This window comes from Prionailurus bengalensis, chromosome B4 (genome assembly GCF_016509475.1).
Source record: "Prionailurus bengalensis isolate Pbe53 chromosome B4, Fcat_Pben_1.1_paternal_pri, whole genome shotgun sequence".
In the NCBI taxonomy this organism is placed as follows: domain Eukaryota; kingdom Metazoa; phylum Chordata; class Mammalia; order Carnivora; family Felidae; genus Prionailurus; species Prionailurus bengalensis.
In genome coordinates, this window is record NC_057358.1 from 38,565,189 (window position 1) to 38,586,736 (window position 21,548).

The following is a 21,548-nucleotide window of genomic DNA, read 5'->3' on the forward strand; positions in this document are numbered from 1 at the left end:
TTTTTGAGACAGAGAGGGACAGAGTGTGAGCGAGGGAGGGGCAGAGAGAGAGGGACACACAGAATCTGAAGCAGGGTCCAGGCTCTGAGCTGTCAGCACAGAGCCCAACATGGGACTCAAACTCATGAACCATGGGATCATGACCTGAGCTGAAGTTGGACACTTAACCGACTGAGCCACTAGGTGCCCCACTACTTTATTTCAAAGTTAATACTAAGTTACAGAAATTGAGTTAGTTTTGAATTGGCTTATTAATGGAACAGATTAGAGAATGCACCAATATATAGTTAATTAAACTTTGACAAAGTTGGCAAGGTAATTCAATGGTGGAAATGATAGTCTATTCTATAAATGGTGCTTACACCATCTATTTTGTGTAAAAAATGAACTCACATCCCTAATTTACACCACATAAAAAATTAATTTGACATGAATCATAGACCTAAAGGTAAAAGCCATAACTATAAAACTTCTGGAGGAAAACATAGGAGAATATTTTTGTGACCTTGGGGTAGACAAAGATTAGACAAGACACAAATAATTCTAATCATTAAAAATTAAAAAAACACCTAAAACCTTAAAAATGTTTTAAAAAATAAAGAGGAGCACCTGGGTGGGTTTGTGGGTTCGAGCCCCGCGTCAGGCTCTGTGCTGATAGCTCAGAGCTTGGAGCCTGTTTTGGATTTTGTGTCTCCCTCTCTCTCTGCCCCTCCCCTGTTCACGCTCTGTCTCTGTCTCTCTCAAAAATAAATAAACATTGGGGCGCCTGGGTGGCGCAGTCGGTTAAGCGTCCGACTTCAGCCAGGTCACGATCTCGCGGTCCCTGAGTTCGAGCCCCGCGTCGGGCTCTGGGCTGATGGCTCAGAGCCTGGAGCCTGTTTCCGATTCTGTGTCTCCCTCTCTCTCTGCCCCTCCCCCGTTCATGCTCTGTCTCTCTCTGTCCCCAAAATAAATAAACATTGAAAAAAAATTAAAAATAAATAAATAAATAAATAAACATTAAAAAAATAAAAACAAAGCAACCTAAAAAGTTGGCCATTGTCAAAAGTAAAAACTGCTTTTCAAAGACAACATTAAGAAAACAAAAAACCCATCACAGATTGGAAGAAGATATTAACAACATGTACATCTGAAAAAAGATTTGTTTCCAGGATTATATAAATTCCTATAATTCAATAAGGAAAAGACAAATAGCTCTAGAAAAAAAGTGGACAAAACACTCAAATAGACACATCATAGAAGATCTATATGAATAGCCAATAAGCATATGAAAATTTACCTACATCAATAGGTATCAGGGAAATGCAATTAAAACTACAATGAGATACCAGTTCATATCTACAAGAATGAATAAAATTTCAAAAAGGGATAATACTAAGTTATTGGCATATAGAACAGTTCGAGTGCTCATACATTGCTGGTGGGATCATGAACCGAAGCAACTATTTTGGAAAGCTGTTTGGCACTTTCTTATGAAATTAAACACCTACTAGCAAACCCACTTCTAGGTATTTACTGAAGGAAAATGAATATATATCCTCAAAAATACTTATACAAGAATGTTTGTACCAGCCTTATTTGCAACTGTCCAAATAGTCATCAACAAGTGAATGGATGTCCGTATAATGGAATGCTAGTCAACAACAAGAACAAGAAAAAAGAAACAAACCTTGGATATGTGCACTAAAGTCAATGAATATCAAAAACCTTATGTTGAGCAAAGGAAGCCATACATACCATACGATTCAATTTATATGAAGGCAGAAGGAAGCTTTAGCGATAGAAGTGGGATGATTAGTCATCTGGATGGGGGTGGGGATTGACTGTCAAGGGGGATCAAGGACTTCCTAAGGGGAGGAAAATGTTCTACATCTTGATTATGGTAGTTGTCCCACAAGTGTATGTGAGTCAAAACTCTTACACCTAACCACGCATTTAAAATATGTGCTTTTTGGGGTGCCTGGGTGACTCAGTCGGTTAAGTGTCTGACTCTTGGTTTCAGCTCAGGTCATGAAGTCATGGTTAGTGAGTTCAAACCCTGTGTCAAGCTCCATTCTGCCAGTGCAGAGCCTGCTTGGGATTCTCTCTCTCTCCCTCTCTTTCTGCCCTTCCCATGCACTCTCCTCCCCCTCCTCCCAATAAATAAACTTAAAAATAAAATAAAATAAAATAAAATAAAATAAAATAAAATAAAATATGTAGTATATGCAAGTTATACTAAAATTATACTATAATCCCAATATTACTGGTGATGAGTTAGTCAGAAGTGTTTGCTGATAGCTTGAACGGACAAAGATCCCGGCCTCACCACCATACACAGATGAATTATGTTCTCCTTAGGTTGGAGATAGTTGTAAAGGGTAACCTACTTTCTCTTTTACCACAAAGTACTAGAATAATGGTAGATTAAGAAACACTTCCTATTCTTAAAAAAAATCAAACAAAAAAGTATGCACCTCCCACACACAAACCACAAAAAACACGCAAAACACAAACCTCCTCCAATAACCTGTTCAATGACAATTTTCTCACTGTAGCAGAACATTCTGCTTCAGGTTTAACTTAAATCCAGCAAGTTGCATTGCACTAATTTCTACTTTTGTTCTTTGGTAAATGGAAGCTTTCCCAGGGCTGGCCAGGAATTTCTTCTCTTACAGTACAAAATTATCTTTCTTGGGTAGTGTTTTAAGGCTGGAGACGTTTGTAATTGTGCAGGTAGCCCCTGGTCCAGCTGCCTTACCATACTCTCCTGCAACTCAGCTTAATTATGTCTTTGAGATTTTCATTTTTAAAGAATTTATTTTTAAGTAATCTCTACACCCAAAATGGGGCTCATACTCACAATCCTGAGACCAAGAGTTGCATGCTCCACTGACTGAGCCAGGCAGGCGCCCCCAGCATTGAGATTCTTGAAAAATTGGCAGGACAGTCTTGGGGTCGATGATCTTGGTGTACTCCCAGGTGCCTTGAATAAATTGACATTGCCTTTCCTTTCCTTCCATAACAGGAAATGCTGAAGGATGAGGTGCGGACACTCACCTACCGGAACTCCATGTATCACAACAAGCATGTGTTCAAGGACAAAGTGGTGCTGGACGTTGGGAGTGGTACCGGGATCCTTTCCATGTTTGCTGCCAAAGCAGGGGCCAAGAAGGTGTTTGGGGTGAGCATACCACACCCTCTCTCCTGTTGGCTTCTGTAGAGATAGCCCTTGCCTCCCACCTTCTCCTGCCCTCCCTACAAGTACAAGCCCAGGTCCACCCCTTGCTGGCGCCACATCCTTGAAGAGGAGTAGAGAAAAATCGAGTGTGACTCTCAGGAGGTGTGGCAAGATCCCACGACTCCCTATCATCCAGGCATTGCTCCTGGCCCCTCGCCCTGACAAATGCTGACATTTACAGAGGATTTTTGACTTTCTGAAAATCATTCTGGTGTTATCATTACCTTAGAGAACTTAGTCCTAGCATCAGCTTGAAAAGCAGCACAGTGTGATTATACATGTGAGCTTTGCCTTGAATCTCTGCCTTTACAGTCATGAGATGTGTGACCATGGACAATTCACTTCTGTACCTCAGTTTCCCCATATATTAAATGGTCATAATAACAACACCTTGCTCATGGGGTGATTGTGAAGAATAAGTTGAGTTTAATACATATGTAAAGTGCTTTAGAACAGGGCTTAGCATATGGACAACACTCAGTGTTTGATATTAATATAGTTAGGATAAGGCCCTAGCGGATAACAAGACAATCTCCTTTCTTTGTTCTTTGAAGGGCAAGTTGGTAGGTTTAAATTCTGCTCTGGTCACTGAGGTCTTCCAGATAGAAATGGAGGCTGACCCTCTGGGAAGCTTCCCAGACTTCCTCTGGCTGCCACTACACAGTTGCACACGGACTGATGACAGGGAGGCTGAGGGTCTGGACCTGGGAAGAAACTGTGAAAAAGAAGAGCTATGCACAGCTGGCTGATGTGTGAAAAATACAGTGGGTCCAAGGCTGGAATATGAAAATTAATCTTGGTCCAAATAAAAGACACGCTACAGTCAAACTCCCAGCACATGCACAAGATAGCTGTTTGCAGAGGCCCGTGGGAGCTGAGCAGCTTTTAGTAGGGCTTTGTTCTCTGTGCTTTTAGCTGGTTGTCCTGCAGCCTGTGCTGACAACTCCAGGCCCCCAGGTTGACCAGAGCCCTCCAAAACCCTTGCCACCCACCCCTACTTGGCCTCAGAGGCCGGCCCCTGAGTCCCCCAGGAGGGACAGCATTCCCCCTTGGCACCTGACTTGGACAGTGCCTGGGCTGCAGAGGGTCTTCTAGAAACCCGGGACATCCTCAAGGCATCTCTGCCACAGACCGAACTGGAAAAGCCATGATGTATTCAGCTGAGACACTTGTGATGAGGTGGGCCAATCCGGGTGCCTCAGGTCAAGTGCTGCCCTTCCCTACCTTCCAGCTTTCCTTCACTGGGCTCTCCTCACCAGGAGGGAGGCTTTCCAGAAATGGACAGACTCCACTTCCTGTGATCACACACCCTGGGGATGGGGCTTGATTCACCTAGCCATGCTCCTGCTTTCCCTGCCAGCCCTGTCTCTGAGGCCTCTTCCTGGTCTGGGACACGGGTAGCTGAGGGCTGAGCAGGGAAAGGGTAGGGCTGCCCCTCACTGGCTTCCAAGTGGCCAGCGGCTCCAGCTAAGGAGCTGTCAGGAGACATCCACTCAGCGCCTTCCAGCTGTGGTGACTATCCCAACTGTCCCAATCCGTCTGCCTCCTGATCTGTTGCTGTCACAGCCTTTATAAACAACTCTCACATGTAGCTGGACCTCTTTCCTGATGGCTCATTTCACAGTCTCTCCTGATCCAGGCTCCCCTCTGCCCACTGCTCTTCTCCAGAGAGAGGGAGAGAAGGAGAGAGGGAGAAGGAGAGAGAAATAAGAGGGAGAGGGAGAGAGAGAAGGAGAGAAAGATGGAGAGGGGGCAGGAGAAGGGGGAGGGGGAGGGGGGAAGAGAGGGAGAGAGAAATAGAAGGAGGGAAAGGGAAAGAGAGGAGAGAAAGAGGTAAGGGGGAGGAGGGAGAGAGAGAGAGAGAGAGAGAGAGAGAGAGAGAGAGAGAGAGAGAGAAGAACAGGGGAAAGGAAAGCAGGGGGCAGAAGATAGGAAAAGAGGAAGGAGGACTGTGAAGCTGCCAAGGTCCTGGGGCCTGGGGCCATCAGTGCTCTCAATTGTTCGCATGCTTTGGCTTATTTAATCCTCATGATGACCACGTTAAACAGAGACTGTTTCCTCACTTATGAGGGAACTGAGGCATAGTTAGAGAGTGGCCAAGGCCTGATGTGAATCCAGGCCTCCTGCCTCCAGAATATGTGTTCTTCACCACAAAACCGCACAGCCTCTTGCAGATGGATGCCAACGTGGCAAGGAGGGGGAAAGAACTGGAGAGAAACACAGTCCCACAGAAAGTGGGATCAAAGGCCACAGGACCTCTTAGTCCAGGAAAGGGCCCATCCTCTTGGGCTCTGAGCCTGGCCTAGGTCTATCTTCTCTGACAAAGCAACCCCTACTTGATCCTGCAGGTGCCCTCATCCATCCCCAAGGCTTTTATGGAGGCTGTGGGCCATCCCCTCAGTCCTCCTATGCAAATACTCTCTCCTCTGGTTCCAGCATCCCCTGGCTGTCTCCTGACACATGCCCCAGGTGTGGACCTGATCTCCCGTTCTTCCCGTAAGGTCTTGCTCTCAGCTGATACTTGGCTAATTTTTCACATATCTTGGCCCTTTACTTAGGAGATTTGGGGAGACTGGAAATACTTGTAGATTAAAAGGAATTAACCATCTCATCTTACTGCAGAAAGGGTAAGAATTGACTTGTGCATGACGTGTGTGGCAGGATGGATCTCAAGACTGGTCCCGAGGCCCTGACGTGGCATTTTCCTGATGGTCCCTATCCTGGAATGTGCCCAGTTCAGCAGGGAGGTTGGGAGGGAGTGGGTAGAGTACAGCAGCTAAGCAACCTCATCCCATTCTCCTCTGGCTAGGAGGAGACCTGCCAGGTCTTACTGAATCTCCCAAGTTGGACGCCAGGTCTTCCATTGTGGAGCAGCGGATTGAAGTCAGCTTCCTTACAGCAAAGGCAGCCAGATTCAATGCAAGAGCCACTGGCCTGAAAATTGGGAGGGATGCACTGTAGTTTTCAGTCTGCTGTATGAAAAAATAGCTGTATGACTGTGGGCGGGTCACTGTACCCATCTAGGCTCAGCTTATTTGTCTGTTAAATAGGAGCTAGACAGGCTGTGATCTTTTCTACACCTTTCTCCTTTGTTCTGTGCCCTTTCTAGATTGAATGTTCCAGTATTTCTGACTACTCAGAGAAGATCATTAAGGCCAACCACTTGGACAACAGTAAGATATACCTCTGTGTGTTTTCCCATGGACAGAGGGAGTGAGGGGGTTTACACTTTCTTGTTTGGGTGGTATAGACTGATGTAAGAGGGAAAAGTACAGAGCACTTGGCCTTGGGAAGGTGGAGCCTGGTGGAGGCTCTATTAGCAGGACTGAACCTACAGGATTCTGAGGTTCCCAATCCCAGCCATGTCAGCCAAGGGCACGTTATTCCCAGCGCAGCTTTCATGGCTTAGCTGCCATGCCTTCTGCTTGGCCCCAGCTGTAGGCATTCTATTGAGTTTTGCAAAATGGCAGCTATTCCTCCTCTTCTTCCCTCTCCACAACCCCATCCCTACCTCTCCCTTTCAGCAAACCAGTGGCATCCTAGCAGACCCCAGGCTCTGCCTTTGGAGAAATGTGGTCATCTACTGCCCATGGGCTGTCTTGCTGATAATGCTGTCTTGGCAATTAGGCTGCCTTTGGGAGTGGGACCTTCTCCAAGCTGGTGTCTGATTATAAATAGAGGTGCCTTCCCTTCCCTTCCTCCCTTCACTCCTTACCCATGCATTGCAACCTTTCCCAGGCCCCTCTTCCTGGAAAACTATTTTGAACACACTCACACCCACAAGTGTACCCAATCCAAAGAACTCCTTGCATCTTTTATTAGTCAACTGGATGAGATTTAGCCTCTAGGCCCTGTGCTGAGCTGGGCCATACATAGGGTTTGTAAACTAGGAAAACAAGGTTGACTTCTTTTCCCTAAAGATGATAGAGGCATTTTGGAGACTATTATGCAAAGAAAAGTATTTCCTATGGGGTATGGATTAGAATGTGTTTTAGGCATCAAGAGTGTAAGCAGAGACACATTAGGAGGCTGTTTCAGTGCTCAGGGGACATGCTATGGCATGGACCAGCGTGGTGGCAGTGGAGGTGGAGAAAAGTGATCACTTTGGGCTAGAGGTAAGGGGGTCTACTGATGAGATGCATATGGAAATGATAAAAAAGATATGAGCAAGAGCTATTTTGTTGCCTTGAGTAACTGGGTGGATGGTGGAAGACAGGAAGTAGAGAACTTCTGGGGATGACGGGAGGGAGAAAGAAATCAAGAGTTCTCTTTCGCACATGTCAGGTTTGAGATGGACATCCAGTGGACTTGTTAAGCAAGAGTAAATTTATGAGTTTATATTTCAGGGAGATCCAGCACATGGGATTTGGGAGTCTTCAGCATATGGATGTTATTTGAAGCCACAAGATGATGTCACGTAGGCTTAAAGTATAGCTGGAGGAAGAAATGGACCAAAGATAGGGCTCTGGGGCATTTCAACGTTTGGAAGCCAGTCAGAGGAGAAAGGGCCAGTAAGAGGCAGAGAAGATACACCCAGTGAGGCTGATGGACATTCAAGAGAGAGAGATGCACCATGAAGCCAAGGGAAGGAGGAAGGGGCGACTATAGGGAATGCTCAGAGATCAAGTAAGGGAAGAACAGAGAAGTGACCATTGCATTTGGCCACATGGAGGCCATAGGTGTTCTAAACAAGAGCAGACTCAATGCTGGAGTGGGGACTGAAGTTGAGTTAGAGTAGGATAAATTGTGGAGGGAGGGCTATAAATAAGTCTTCTTGCTGTGCCAGGGAGCAGGAGAACGGAACTGTAGCTACAGGTGAATGTGGGGCCAAGGCAGGTAGTTGTTTTTAAGGGCAGGAGATATGAAAACATGTGTGTCTGATTCAGTTGTCCAGTAGACAGGCACATACAGGAAAAAGAAAAGTCAGTCATGAGGCCCTTGGGTCCAGAACACAGGTATAAGGGTTGGTCTTTCCCTTGGAGTAGGGACAGTTTAACCACAGAAACAGATGGAGACTGAGGAGTGTGGCTCCAGATAGAGGTGGGCTGCTGGTGGAAAGCCCCCAGTTTGTTGCTTCCATTTTCTTTTCAAAGAATGAGACAGTGATTGGCAGAGAAGAGGGGGATGAGAAAAGATGTGGGAAACGATGGAATGGTCTTTCAGAAGGAGGGAGGGAGGCAAATATGCTGGACTGCTGGGGATTGCTGGAGATGAATCAGCATAGATATGCAATAAGCTCAGTCCTCGTGTGAGTTTCTCCTTACCACTCTCACCAGCTTGGGTGTGAGGAGGGCCGCCTGGGTGGGGCTTTGATAGTGGGTGGGGGCACACAAGTTCGTTTCCATAATGGATCATGGAATTTTAGCTGGGTAAGGCAGGAAGTGAGGAAAGGATGGGGGGTGGTAGGTGAGTGACAATGAAAAAGGTTAGCGGTATTGGGGAGGCCATGAGCAGAGGTCCAGAGGCCTTTTTCCAGCTTGAGTAGAGGACATGTTTCCTTGACCTCTGACTTTGGTGTCCAGTCTCTCCTGGTTCACTTCGGGCAGCCAGCTATCCTGCACACTCCTCAGAACAGTCCCTGACATGGGCAGAAGGGAAAGAGAGGTGAGCTCTCTACTTGCCTACTAAATATAGGAAAAGAAAACTGGCCAATTCCTTCTCTGCAAGGGTGCAATAGCCTGACATCCATGTGTTTTCATCTGACATCCCTTTCTCCAACTCTGTGACATAGGGCAAGAAGTTTGCCCCATTTAACAGATGGGGAAACTGAGGTAGGAGAGGTAGGGAAGAAATTTGGTCTTGGTTCTTGCTCCTGTACTCTCTCCTGAAGTGTGTTTACATTGATGTGGAAGCCCCAGGAGTGGCTGCCAATCCTGAAAATGAAAATTAAAACCTGTTAGGAGAAGAGGGTGGGGACAAATTGATGTCTGATCAGACACCCTCCCAGTACCACCCCTGGGCTCCAAGGGGCCTTCAAAGGACATTTAGACCATTCCCTGCCTCTGTACAGGTTCAGTTGTGCAGTGACGCCTGAACTTGGAGGGACGGTCTGCCTTCCCCGTCCCCCTGACTCTTCATCTGTCTCTTGCTACCAATTCTCTTGGGATCTGGAACTATAGCCCCCCAAGCTTGCAAAGGGCAGCTGCTTGCAGCCATTGGTAGCAGTGTGTAGAGTGGGCCTGAGTGACAGTGGGGGAGAATAGTCCCTGTGAGGAGTGCCTGACTTTGGGAGAAGGGAGGTTTGGGTCTGAAAGTATGCCAGGAAAAAGAAGCCAATAACCCCTCATCATGCCCTCTAATTCACACCTCGAGAGCTTTCCCTCTCTGCCTCTCCTCTGCTTCAGTTTCCTGTAATTTTTTTTAATGTTTGTTTATTTTTGAGAGAGACAGAGACAGAGCGTGAGCGGGGGAGGAGCAGAGAGAGAGGGAGACACAGAATCTGAAGCAGGGTCCAGGCTCTGAGCTGTCAGCACAGAGCCCGATGCGGGGCTTGAACCCACGAATGGTGAGATCATGACCTGAGCCAAAGTGGGACACTTAACTGACTAAGCCACCCAGGCACCCCCTGTAATTTGGTTTATTTCCCTTCCTATCTTTATCACTTCTTTCCTTTAACCTTCAAAACATTCCAATATATAGACAAGGTACAACATTTTTTTTTCCTGAACACTTTGAGAGCAAGTTGTTGACATGATGCCCCATCAGCCCCAAATACATGCATATGCGTGTCATACAAACAGGGACATTTCCCTGCATAGCCACACTGTGACCATCAAAATCAGGAGACTAACGTTCTTCCATGATCATTAGCTAGCGCTCAGATCCCGCTTATGTCTGCCACTTGTTGAAATAACATCCCTTAGAGTAAAAGGAATCACCTTCTTCAAAAAAATTTTTAACGTTTATTTTTGAGAGAGAGAGAGAGAGAGAAAGAAAGTGAGCAGGGGAGGGACAGAGAGAGGGAGACGCAGAATCTGAAGCAGGCTCCAGGCTCCAAGCTGTCAGCACAGAGTCTGACGCAGGGCTCGAACTCATGAACCATGAGATCATGTCCTGAGCTGAAGTCAGACACTGAACTAACTGAGCCACCCAGGCGCTCCTAAAAGGACTCAGTTTCAAACCACATGTTGCATTTAGTTGCCACATCTCTGGTTTCCTTCAGGCTGGAGTGGCCAGATGCTCCTCAACTCTTGTTGCCTTGATGCTTGACGATTGCAGGCTAGAGTTCTGTAGAATGTCCCTCAGTTGGGGGCATGTGATGCTTCTGCAAGATTGGGTTCAGATTGTGCCTCCTGGCAGGAGTTCGCGGAGATGCTGTGTCCTTTTTCCTGCACGCTCTTGGGGACATGCAGTTTTGATTTGTCCTGTTACCGACAGCATTTGCTTTGATCACTGCTTCTGGTGATGTCCGCCAGGCTTCTCCATGGTCAAGTTGCTCTTTCTCCCTTTGTAATTAGTAAGATTTTCTGGGTGAAGTGGTTTGAAACCATGTAAATATTTCATTCCTCATCATTAATTTCCTATTTTATTCAATAGGTTACATCTATTATTAAAGGTACTTATTTTGATACACGAATTGTTCCTAATTTGGTCATGGGAATACCTTTAAGCTGGCTTCTGTGTCCTTTTGACATTCCTTCTTTATTTTTTGTGAGCTTTCTTATTTTCTGGCACTAACATTCCAGTCTCATCTTATGCTTTCCACGGCTTTGTTTTAGAATCAGCTGTTTCTCCAAGGAGTCATGAGTCCATTTACTGGACAATGGCATTTAGAAACTAGAATCTGGGGCTAAATGTGCTCATTGATTTTAGGGTGTTGAGGCCCCCAGGCTGCTTCAGTAGAAAGAACTAGAGAATGTGTGTGTGTGTGTGTGTGTGTGTGTGTGTGTTTACATACACATTTACATAACGTGTACTTCTGAATCTATCTATACATACTGTCAAGTGTAAGTCCATGTGCTACCCCACCTCCTGCTCTAACCACCACTGCAGGATCCTCTAACTTTCTCTCTTCCCATGTTTGCAATTCCTTTCTCTGACAGTGAAAAACCTGGCTCCTACTATTCTTCTTTTTTTTTTTAAGGTTTATGTATTTTTGAGATAGAGATAGAGATAGAGAGCAACCATGCAAGCGGGGGAGGTGCAGAGAAAAGGGAACAGAGGATCCAAAGCGGGCTTGGAGTTGACAGGCTGACAGAAGCCAGCCTGATGCGGGGCTCAAACTCATGAACCATGAGATCATGACCTGAGCCAAAGTCGGCTGCCCAACCTACTGAGCCACCCAGGCTGCCCTGGCTCCCAGTATTCTTAATATGTTTACTTATTGAAACCATCCCCCTGGATGTACACCATCTCCCATTGTCACCACCTCCTGCCCTATGCAGACGTGTCTGTCACCCCGTGTTGGGCTCTGACACTGGCATGGGTACTCTCCTCTCCCTGCTTAGACTCCAGCTTGCAGAGCCAGGCTGCTTCCCATGCAGCAGCCCTCTTGGCCCCTTGGACTTTACTCTCCCATCCCAGGCCACCTCTTCATGCCCTGCTTACCACACTGCCCCCACACTGCTCAAGCTTCAACACCCCATGCTGGACTATTGTGCAGGTAGACACCCCCTTTCTGGGCTGCTTAGACATCTAGTTTGCTCAGCCGCATTCTTAGCATGCAATCATCCCAGGCGCTGTACTTTGATGGCTCACACTTGATTCTCTACTAGTGAGCAAAGGCCCAAGAGGGACAAACCCTTATCTCCAAGTAAATAGCCAACCCCATGCCTCATTCCTCATACATACAGTGTACCGAGGAGGAGGGAACACCAGGCCCAGGGGCCTTTACAAGGCAAAGTTGTTCCACTTCTTCCTTCCTGGGCTTAGCAACAGGTGGGTGGAGCCGGTGAGACCGCCCAGGGCCCTGTCTGCTGCACCCGCTCGCTCAGCCTTGGCATGTGTACTGGAAAGAGGACAGCTTGACTGTACAAATGCTTCCATGGAAATGCTTTTGAAATGTTGCAACAGCCAATTGTGTGGGGCTTGGGAGCGTAGGTGTACAGACATAAATAACAACACAGGACATAAAATACCTGCTACCCAGAATCAATCAATCTCTCTCCCCCTCCACCTCCATACAGCTCCTGGGGCTGGATTTATTCACGTGTAGACACACACCTCCACGAAGCCACCTGCAGTGGTCATGCAGCCTTCACATGGCTTCTTCCACATGCATGGCCCGCTCACGTGCTCAGAGACTCCTGTTTGACTTTGACTTCCTCCTTTTCCCTGCTGCGGAGCTGAGTGCGCTACCAAGATGCTTAGAAACGTAGATTTGTTTGTGAAGATTGACATAGGAGCTCAGGGATGGATAAAATTTTTATAGCTCTAGAAACAAAAAGTTATAACCCACTTACTTCTCAGGAAACTCAAGGGAGAAAGTGTATCCCTCCTTTCCTTTCTCTTTTCCTGCCTGTGCACGTCCTAAAGTATTAAGTGTCACAGACGAAGAAGCCTGAGCACACAGCAGAGTGGCAATGGACAGAGCATGCTCCACAACATAACAGTAGAGATGGCTCTGTCCCATTGCTTGGACTTTCTGATCAACCACCTGCTGCCCAGAGAGGAGCTATGTCCCCGCACAGCGTGCAGGGCTATTCGAGGATGAGAGACAGTGTTCACAGAGTGACTAATGCCAGGCTTCGTGTGTGGTAGGTGCTCAAACGTTAAGTGTAGGTCCTTTCAGGCTTCATGTTCTACACTTTGCTCTTTCTTGGCCGCACACGCACCCTGAGACTTTTGGAGATGACGCTTCAATCCTCTGCTGCGGCAGGTTTCCTCCGTGCCCCGGGGCATGCAGCCTTGGGATGGTTCGCCTGATAGGAACCCTGCCACCAGCCACTTGGGATCCGTGGTTGTGAGGAGCACTTGTTTCCGGGGTAGGGGAATCCTCCTCCCTGCAGCCTTGCCGAGGCTCCCTTCCTTTCCTCTGGGCAATGCAGAGTAGGAGCGTCCTGTCATGTGGCAGCCCTTTGTCCACATCCCCCGACGATGATGACACCCTCCCAGATCCTACACTCTTTGCTTGGTTTGAGCCACTGTCTCCCCCTCACCCTTGGAGTTGTGCTAAGAAATAAGCCCAACCCGGAGACGGGAGGGACCCAGATGCTGTGCTTCTGACACCATGGCTCCAACTTCTTTCCATTAGCAATTGTGGAAAATGCAATGTCATCTGGTGCTGAGATGGAATCAGCTACAGCCTGTCGTCTGTCCGTATCCGTATCTGTTGACTATCAGAATTACTGCCCAACTGGAGCTCCTAACCTATGTCTTGAATCCAAACGGAGAATCACACTTCTTATTCATATTAGACTTCCTGTTGGTAGATTTGGTCCTTCCTTACAACTACTCAGGCTTTTGAGAGAGCATGGCTCTTCCAGGGTCATTGTTCTCTGCTTGCTGTTCCCACATTTTTGATGGGTGCCCTGGGGTGAGTGTGGAAGCTCTCGTAGGCTGGTCTGTGTTCAGCTCTTGATCAGTGCCTTTGAATACAGCCAAATAGCCAGTGGCAAATCCATACGATAAGGATGCTGTGGGGGCAAGGACTTGTCAGAGCTCCTGTTGGAGGTCCCCACATGGTACACTGCAGGCAGGGGGGTGAAGAGCACTTACTCTGGAACCGGACTTCCTGGTTCACGCTCAGTGCTGCCCGATTAGCTTGTGATCTTGGATACCTTATTTTTTGTGCCTTAGTTCCCCCATCTGTGAAATGGGAGCAACAACATGTCATAGGGTCATTGTGACGATTCCATGTTACTGCACGTAAAACTGTGGCATGCTGAGACAGGCTCCTACAGGCTCCTGAGGGCCAACTGTTAAATTTTCAGTGTATTTGTAGAACAGATGAAGTCACTTTGGTGGCTTGAAATTGGCCACAGTGGGAATATTTACACCACAGAAACAAGCAAATGCTACAAATCAGGGCTACTTTCCCCTGGAGACCCAGTTGTTAAGTATCTACCAACACACCACTGTTAAAACACAATGGTGTCCCATAGGCAGTAAGCAGCCAAGAAATTTTAGCATGGTTATTATTATTTCATTTGTTAACTTGACTAATAACTCTGTCAAAAGAAAAAATGAGATTAATCAGATATAATTTTTTTTAATGAACCTGTACTAGTGACTCCTGGCAATTGCTGCTTCCTTTCCTAACTGCTCGTGAAGAAGCCTATTAATAATCTTAGGGCTGGGTTTCACGCCCTTGTTTCTTCAGGCATTGTTGTGCCACACTCCATGCCCTGTACCAGGTGCTGGGAGCCAATGGTGAACCTGACAGACAAGCTTTTTGCTCAGGTGAAGCTCACTTATCTCACGGAGAAGACAGACATAAGCGCAAGTGAACAGACATCATGATAAAATTACAAATGGTGAAAGGTCTTAGAAAGAAACATGATGGAGTCCTTGAGAAAAGTGGGGTGCCCACTTCTGACTGGGGGATCGCAATGGCATGATGGAACTGGCTCACAGTTCACACCCCTTGTGAGAGCTGATTCTGCACTTTTCTTCCCAACTGTGCACGGGTGACATCCCAGCGTGAACAACAGAAATCAGCCATGGTGGAAATATTTACACCACCGACACCAGCAGGTGCCTTTTTCCCCCTCCTGGAGCCAGTTTTAGACACTGACCAGCACAGCACTGGAAGTGCAGAAGCTTCTGGATCGAGGGCACTGAGGCACAGACTTGACTAGTGAAGAAGCCACCTGCTGAGTAGACAGACATGTATCACACAGAGGGACCACTGGTGCCAGCTCCCTGAGATGGAAGACATTTTGTGCCTGTAAACTCTAAGTATTGGGTGACAGTGATACCTGGAATGATTTCAGAGTCCCAGAGCCTAGGGAAGGCTTTGCTGCCTTCTACATTCACACTGATTCAAAAACCCTGTCCAGTACCCCTGCCTTCTTAATCCCTACCCTACTTGGCTAAGCCCCCACAATCCTCTGCCTGTGGCCAATGTGTGGGGTATGCACTCAGGCTGTGCCATGCTAGGGATTCTAAGTGGTGGGCGATAGGTTGGGGTGGGGTGAGTCCCAGGATGGTTTTGATTGCCCAAGTATTAGTCCAGCCAGTGCAGGGTGTCTGGGGAGGGAAGGGCTCAGGCCAAAGCTAGCAGGACTTCAGAGCTCTAGCTAAGCAGAGTAGGCCCTCAGTCCTCAAGGGAGCCAGAGCAGGTCAGGACATGAAGCCAGGCAGATTATGCACTAGGGGCAAGGCAGAAGCTCAAGCCCTATGTTCTTGGGTGAATGGGGGGTTATGGAAGAAAGAGGGGTACCATACTGAAGGTTCTAATATATGGAGGCTACATAGCACACATGGCTCATCTATGCCAGCTCCAGTTATGGGATCTGTTTGCTGCAGGGTATTTTCCAAGTTCCACCAGATATTGGGGGTAAAGTTATTGGTGTCTTCTTTCTGCCACCACCACTGGCCCAAGAATGGGGCTTACACTGACTGACCTTGTAAGAGAGGTTTATCCATGCATCTGGACCTTGGAGAAGATGAGGGCAGAAAGCTGAGGCAAGGCTGATACCAGGGAGGTGTCTCAGTTCCACCTCCACCACCCTGATGGCTCAAGATGGTTCTACCTCTCCTCACCCTACTAACCAACCTGACTGGCCTTCAGGAGAAGGATAGGTTAATCCTTGGCCTTCTCAGGTTTCTTTTCTCCCATCATTCCCAAGCAGCTGCTTGGTGTCCACAACAATCCCACGATTGTTGTGGGTAAGTCAAGTATTATATCCACTGGCAGACAAAGGAGGGGAATCTCAGGGAGGCTGGTGACTTGTACCAGGGTTACACAATTGGCCTAGCCTTTGGCTCTACCTTTTGATTTCTCTAAACTCCAGTTCTCTCATTTAGGCAGATGGAATAATAAAACCAACCACACAGGTTCCTGTGAGGGTTATAGAGATAATGTAAGTGAAATCACTCTGCAAGCTGCTATTCAAATGCCAGCAATTTTTTACTATCATAATTAGGACTAGTTTGAGGATCTTTTGTCTTTGAACCCAAATATCCTTTTTTCAAAATTGCTTATTCATCCATTCATTCATTCAGTAATGATTTTTGAATGTTTGTGAGGGGTCAAGTGCTCTGCTAGGTCTCAGAAATAGGAAACTGAAATAGACAATTAAGAAGAGGAGATCGTAGCCTGGAGGTGAATCAGGCCCCCAGAAGCTGTTTGGCAGCTGGCATGGGTGTCGCCAAAATAGGCCTGTGAACAACATGGAAAAGGAGCTGAGGGGCAGCTGGTGTCCATGCTGTGGTGGGGGTGGCATCAGAGAGGCTCTACCACCTCAGAGCATGCTCCCTGCCTCACACTCATGACCCTCATGCCCACTCCTCCATTACACAAGATCTGCTCTGGGGAACAGAGGACTGTAAACTGGGGAGACTACTAACTCCAGACCTGTAGGGTCACCTGACTCTGATGGACATGTGGGAGGCCCAAATGAGATCAGGCTTGCCCAAATTGTTTTTTGGTTTTTGGTTTTAGGTTTAATTTTTTAAATTTATTTTTAGTTTTTATTTGAGAGAGAGAGAGAGAGAGAGAGAGAGAGAGAGAATCTTAAGCAGGCTCCACTCTTAGCATGGAGCCCAACATGGGGCTCGATCTCATGACCCTGGGACCATGACCCGAGCTGAAATCAAGAGTTGGACACTCAACTGACTGAGCCACCCAGTCACCCCATTTTTTTTTAAGTCAAACCAATGACCATGAGTCAGAATGGCTAGATTTCTGTAATGAACACTGAAGATGAAAAGAAAACAAATCCAAAAAAAGAAAAAAATCTGGATGTCTTATTTGCATACTTGAAATTACAGGGGAGGATCTCCCAATTTAGAGTTTAGAGTTTATTGCTCCCTGTTGTGCACTTAGTTATGATTAATCATTCCAAAATTCACAAGCCATGGTCCTCTTATTTGAACAAACTTTTGATAATCTTTATGGAATAAAAACATAGCTCCAAAGAGTGACCTTAATGCAACCTTGAGTTAACACAGTATTAGTGATGTGGGGATCAGATTGGGAGCAGAGTTCTACAGCCCATAGCTGCTCAGAACATGAGAATCAGTGGCTAAGATCCCCTTGAAAAAGCTTGACATGTAGAAGGGTTGGATGCCTGCACACTTCTTGGAGCCAATCTGCTGCCATGCACTGGCCAGTAGCCCCTGGTTAGGTGCCATAAAGCCTACCATAAGAGGTAGCATTTTGCAGACTAGGAAATTGAATCTGGGAGTTTAAGTGGTTGCCAGTGGTGACTATAGAAAACAGGAAGAATATCCCTGATGATTCAGCTGGGCAATTATATTTGGGTCCATGGAAACAATGTGGCCTCTTTCTTTAAAAATTGGTCCTAAGGAATTTGTACAAATTCGAGTCAAGCTGGAGGTTGGAGGTACATCTTCTTTATTGGTGTCAGCTACCAGTAAACTTTGCACAATGTCTTTTACATGCTCATACATACTTGAAGAATCAAAGCATTTTGGCACTGCAGAGCATCTTGGGGAATTTTAGGTTCAATCCCCCCCTTTTTTCTTCCTCCAATAAGGAAATCGAGGCCCCAAAGGAGAGGAACTGTTTGATCAAGGTTTGTTTGCTGTCGGCTGGAACAAAAATGAAGTTGTCTGTCTCCAGGGTGCCAACATGAGGTTGTGAAAATTGAGCACTCTACAGAAGCACCTGGGCAAGGGCATGAATGGGGTCTGGAATCCAGTCCACAACTGGCTGAGGGGAAGCCTACCTTTTTCCTTTCACATAAGGCCCATCTACTCACCAGCCAAAGTAGGGGCTACATCTGCTCTGAGAAATGTTTGGATGCAGAAGGGTGATGTTAAATGAACAGAGACGCAGACTGTTGATTTTTTAATAGGGTTAATTGATTCCGTCTGCCTTTCTGTGACCCACTCTCATTCTCTCTCCCTCTCCCTCTCTCTCTCTCTCTCTCTCTCTCTCTCTCTCTCCCTCTCCCTCTCTGTCTCTCTGTCTTCTGTCATCTGTCTATCTGTCTTCCTACCTATCATCTGCTGTACCCATAGTGATCAAGATATAGCAACTAATGGATAGAGCACTACTGCAGAGAACAGGGACAGCATTCACTCATGCTGGGGGACACCCAAGGAATATTGGGTACATACCAATCTGTCAGACTGGACTATAAATTCTTGTCCATCTCTGCTTCTTGCCACCCTACTAGAGTCCTGTTTATGGAATCATTCTCAGTGAACCATATACTAGGCACTGAGAGTGGAGGCTGTGGTGTAACCACAGGCAGGAGAACACATCTTCCTGAGATACAAGGAGGTCACGATCTAATGTAAGAGATGGAGCAGACCTATAGCCTCACAGACACATGCAGGCATTAGGGAAGAGCCTGCAAGAAATGTGCAAAGAGAGAAGAAAGGGAAGCCACCTTGAGGGCATCACAGTAAGTGAAATAAGTCAGATAGAGAAAGATAAATACTGTATGATTTCACTAGTAAGTGGAATTTAAAAAACAAAACAAAACCCAGACTCATAGATACAAAGAACAGATTGGTGGTTGCCAGAGGTACGGTAGGGGGTGGTGGGGGAATGGGTGAGGGGGATTAAGAGGTACAAACTTCCAGTTATAAAATAAATAAGTCATGGAGATGTAATGTACTGTATGAGGAATATAGACAATAATCTGTATCAACTTTGTATGGTGACAGATAGTAACTACACTTATGGTGGTGATCAGTTCGCAATGTCAAATCACGGTGCTGTGTGCATGAAATTAATATCATATGATATGTCAGCTATTCTTCAACAACAACAAATTTGCAAAAGTAAGACAAACCAGGCTTTGCACTCAAATAATGAGGCAGGTGGGCCAGGCATGTATTTGTCAGTTCTTTTTCAGAATGAGAAATAAGTTAGGCACTCGATTTGCATTTTCAAAAATCCCTTACTTTGTCCCTGTGTGAATCCTCTTGGTTCATCCTGCATCCTGCTTTTGCTTGAGCTCCTGCTCTTAAGTTGTGGAGCCCCCAGAGAAGCAGAGCTTTGATATCTCCTCTTCCTACCCCTTCTGAACATTTTGGAAGTGACTAGGCCTTCCTTAGGGGTAGGGCTCATGAGTAGCATCCAAGAAAGCCGCACAAGCTGGGGGCCTCACTTTAGAGTGATCAGGGCCACGTGCTCGCTTCGGCAGCACATATACTAGAGTGATCAGGGCCAATATGCTTCTGCAAAGTGTCTGACTCCTTACAGAGGAGGCCTTATATGATTAAGCCTTGATTAAATGCCAGATATCAAAGAGAAAATCATCATTAGAGGCTACTAATGGGCATTCCATCACCTGTGTTTTCAATGTGAAGACATGAAGCAAAACCAGTGACCTGTGTGCCCTTTGTCATGCAGCAACCTCTAATCCAAATTAATTTTAATGAAGCTTAGATTCAGGACAGATCTGTTCTCTTTGTGTGTATGTATGTGTTTTTTTTTCCACTCCTGAGTACAAGCTATTGTTCAATTTTCCCAGCAAAGCTCAGGCATGGTGTGATTTTTCAGAAGATGGTGCAGAAAGAGAATTTCAGAGCATGAATATGTGTATCCTTTCAGAGGAAATGTTCAGATGGAATCAGCCAACCAATACATCACCCTGTCGATTTCACAGCAACATCTAAGATAGTATTTGCTATGATCTTTACGGCAACAAATGTAAAAAGAGACTCCAAAATTATGTGTACGACTGTGTCAAATGATCAAAACCCCAAATAAGAAGTTTCCCTGCCACAGAAGGATAGAAAGGTCTTGGAAGTGACTTATGAGCAGAGGCCACTAAGAGCAGGAGAGTGTTCCCAACCATATCCCATTCACTTCTCTATCAGCTGGTCAGCAAGGCAGGGGAATGTCAGATGATGTCTACCTTCTGTTGAGCCCCGGCTAAGAACCTGGCACTTCACATTTGCTGTTTCATCAGATCAGTTCAACTACCCACTCAGTAGATACTATTCTCCCTGCTTATTCTCTGGGGAATCATAGTTCAGTTAGGTCAAGTAACCTTTGGAAAGTCCTATAGTTAATAATGAGAAGATCAGGATTTAAACTCCCGACTACAGAGCCCATGCTCTTGTCAAGACACAAAGTTGCCTTCCTCATGAACCCACTGGGAGATGAGCCCTGGATGTGAACAGATGCAAGAGCAATAGGTATCCTTGCCCTTTGGATTTGGACCATCATGGCAGCCTAAAATGGGATGGGCACCATGATCAGAGTGTTAGAGTCATAGCATATCAGACCTGGTCTCTACTTCCACAGCCACCATTTAACATCTCTAAGCTTCAGTTCTGAATGAGAATAATAATAATGCGTTTACTTCATAGAGTTGCTGGGAAGACCACATTATAGGGTGTATATCACAAGCTTGGCACAGGGCCAGACGCATAGTGACTGCTCAGTAGATTTTAGGAAGAAAACACACAAGTAGTTTGCAGTTCTTTTTGTATAACTAGCTTGGTGAGGGATGAGGTACGTCACATCTTAAAAGCAGAATCAGAACAGGGATAAAACCTGTAGGTCTGGCCCTGATGTGGGATGCTCATGGTTCCAGGCTAGGGTCCCTGCAAAGTGTGGCCGTGGGGTTCATATTTTCCAGTCATCACCATATTTAAGGGTAAAGTGGAAGAGGTGGAGCTGCCTGTGGAGAAGGTAGACATCATCATCAGCGAGTGGATGGGCTACTGTCTGTTCTATGAGTCAATGCTCAACACGGTGATCTTTGCCAGGGACAAGTGGCTGGTAAGTGTCCTGCATGCTGTCCCCTTGTTGGTCTGCTGGCTGTCCTGCTGCTCTACCCTTGGCCGACAGTCTAGGAAGAACATGAGTACTCCAGAGAGAGGTTGAGCTAAAAGGTCACCTCCTCCAGAACCCTCTCTTTAAACCAGATCTGCTTTAAAGGACAGAATGATGGTACCTGGGTCCAACATACCTATCACATTATTCTGTAGGTCTATCCTTGGCCTCTTTGGTCATAAACAACACCCATTCTCTGTTGTCAAGACAAAAATCTATTCTGATCAACAGGTGCTTAGGACTTATTTGGCTGCCAGGGAGCTGAGCATGCTTATGACCTTGGCTTCTCTGGGCTAAAGGTTATAACATCTTTTGCTGTTCCTCATAGACTAACATTTTCCCCAGTTCATTTGTTCTATTAACTCTACCTAAGTCCCTCAAATTCTCCTAGCTCCCAAAGAAAAACTGAGCATTGCCATCCTAACCCTAACCCTGGCCAAGGTGACAGTCTGCTGAATG

The 21,548-nt window shown here is 46.3% G+C and overlaps 1 protein-coding gene across 1 annotated transcript in view; it reads left to right on the forward strand.

Moving 5' to 3' along the window:
- The window catches only part of PRMT8 (protein arginine methyltransferase 8), a 97,888-nt gene that overhangs the window by 52,394 nt on the left and 23,946 nt on the right, over window positions 1-21,548 (forward strand). Inside the window, exons 3-5 of the mRNA XM_043564954.1 lie at window positions 3,008-3,163; window positions 6,330-6,393; window positions 20,893-21,035. Coding sequence (XP_043420889.1) covers window positions 3,008-3,163; window positions 6,330-6,393; window positions 20,893-21,035 — 363 coding nt within the window. The remainder of the gene's footprint in view (window positions 1-3,007; window positions 3,164-6,329; window positions 6,394-20,892; window positions 21,036-21,548) is intronic.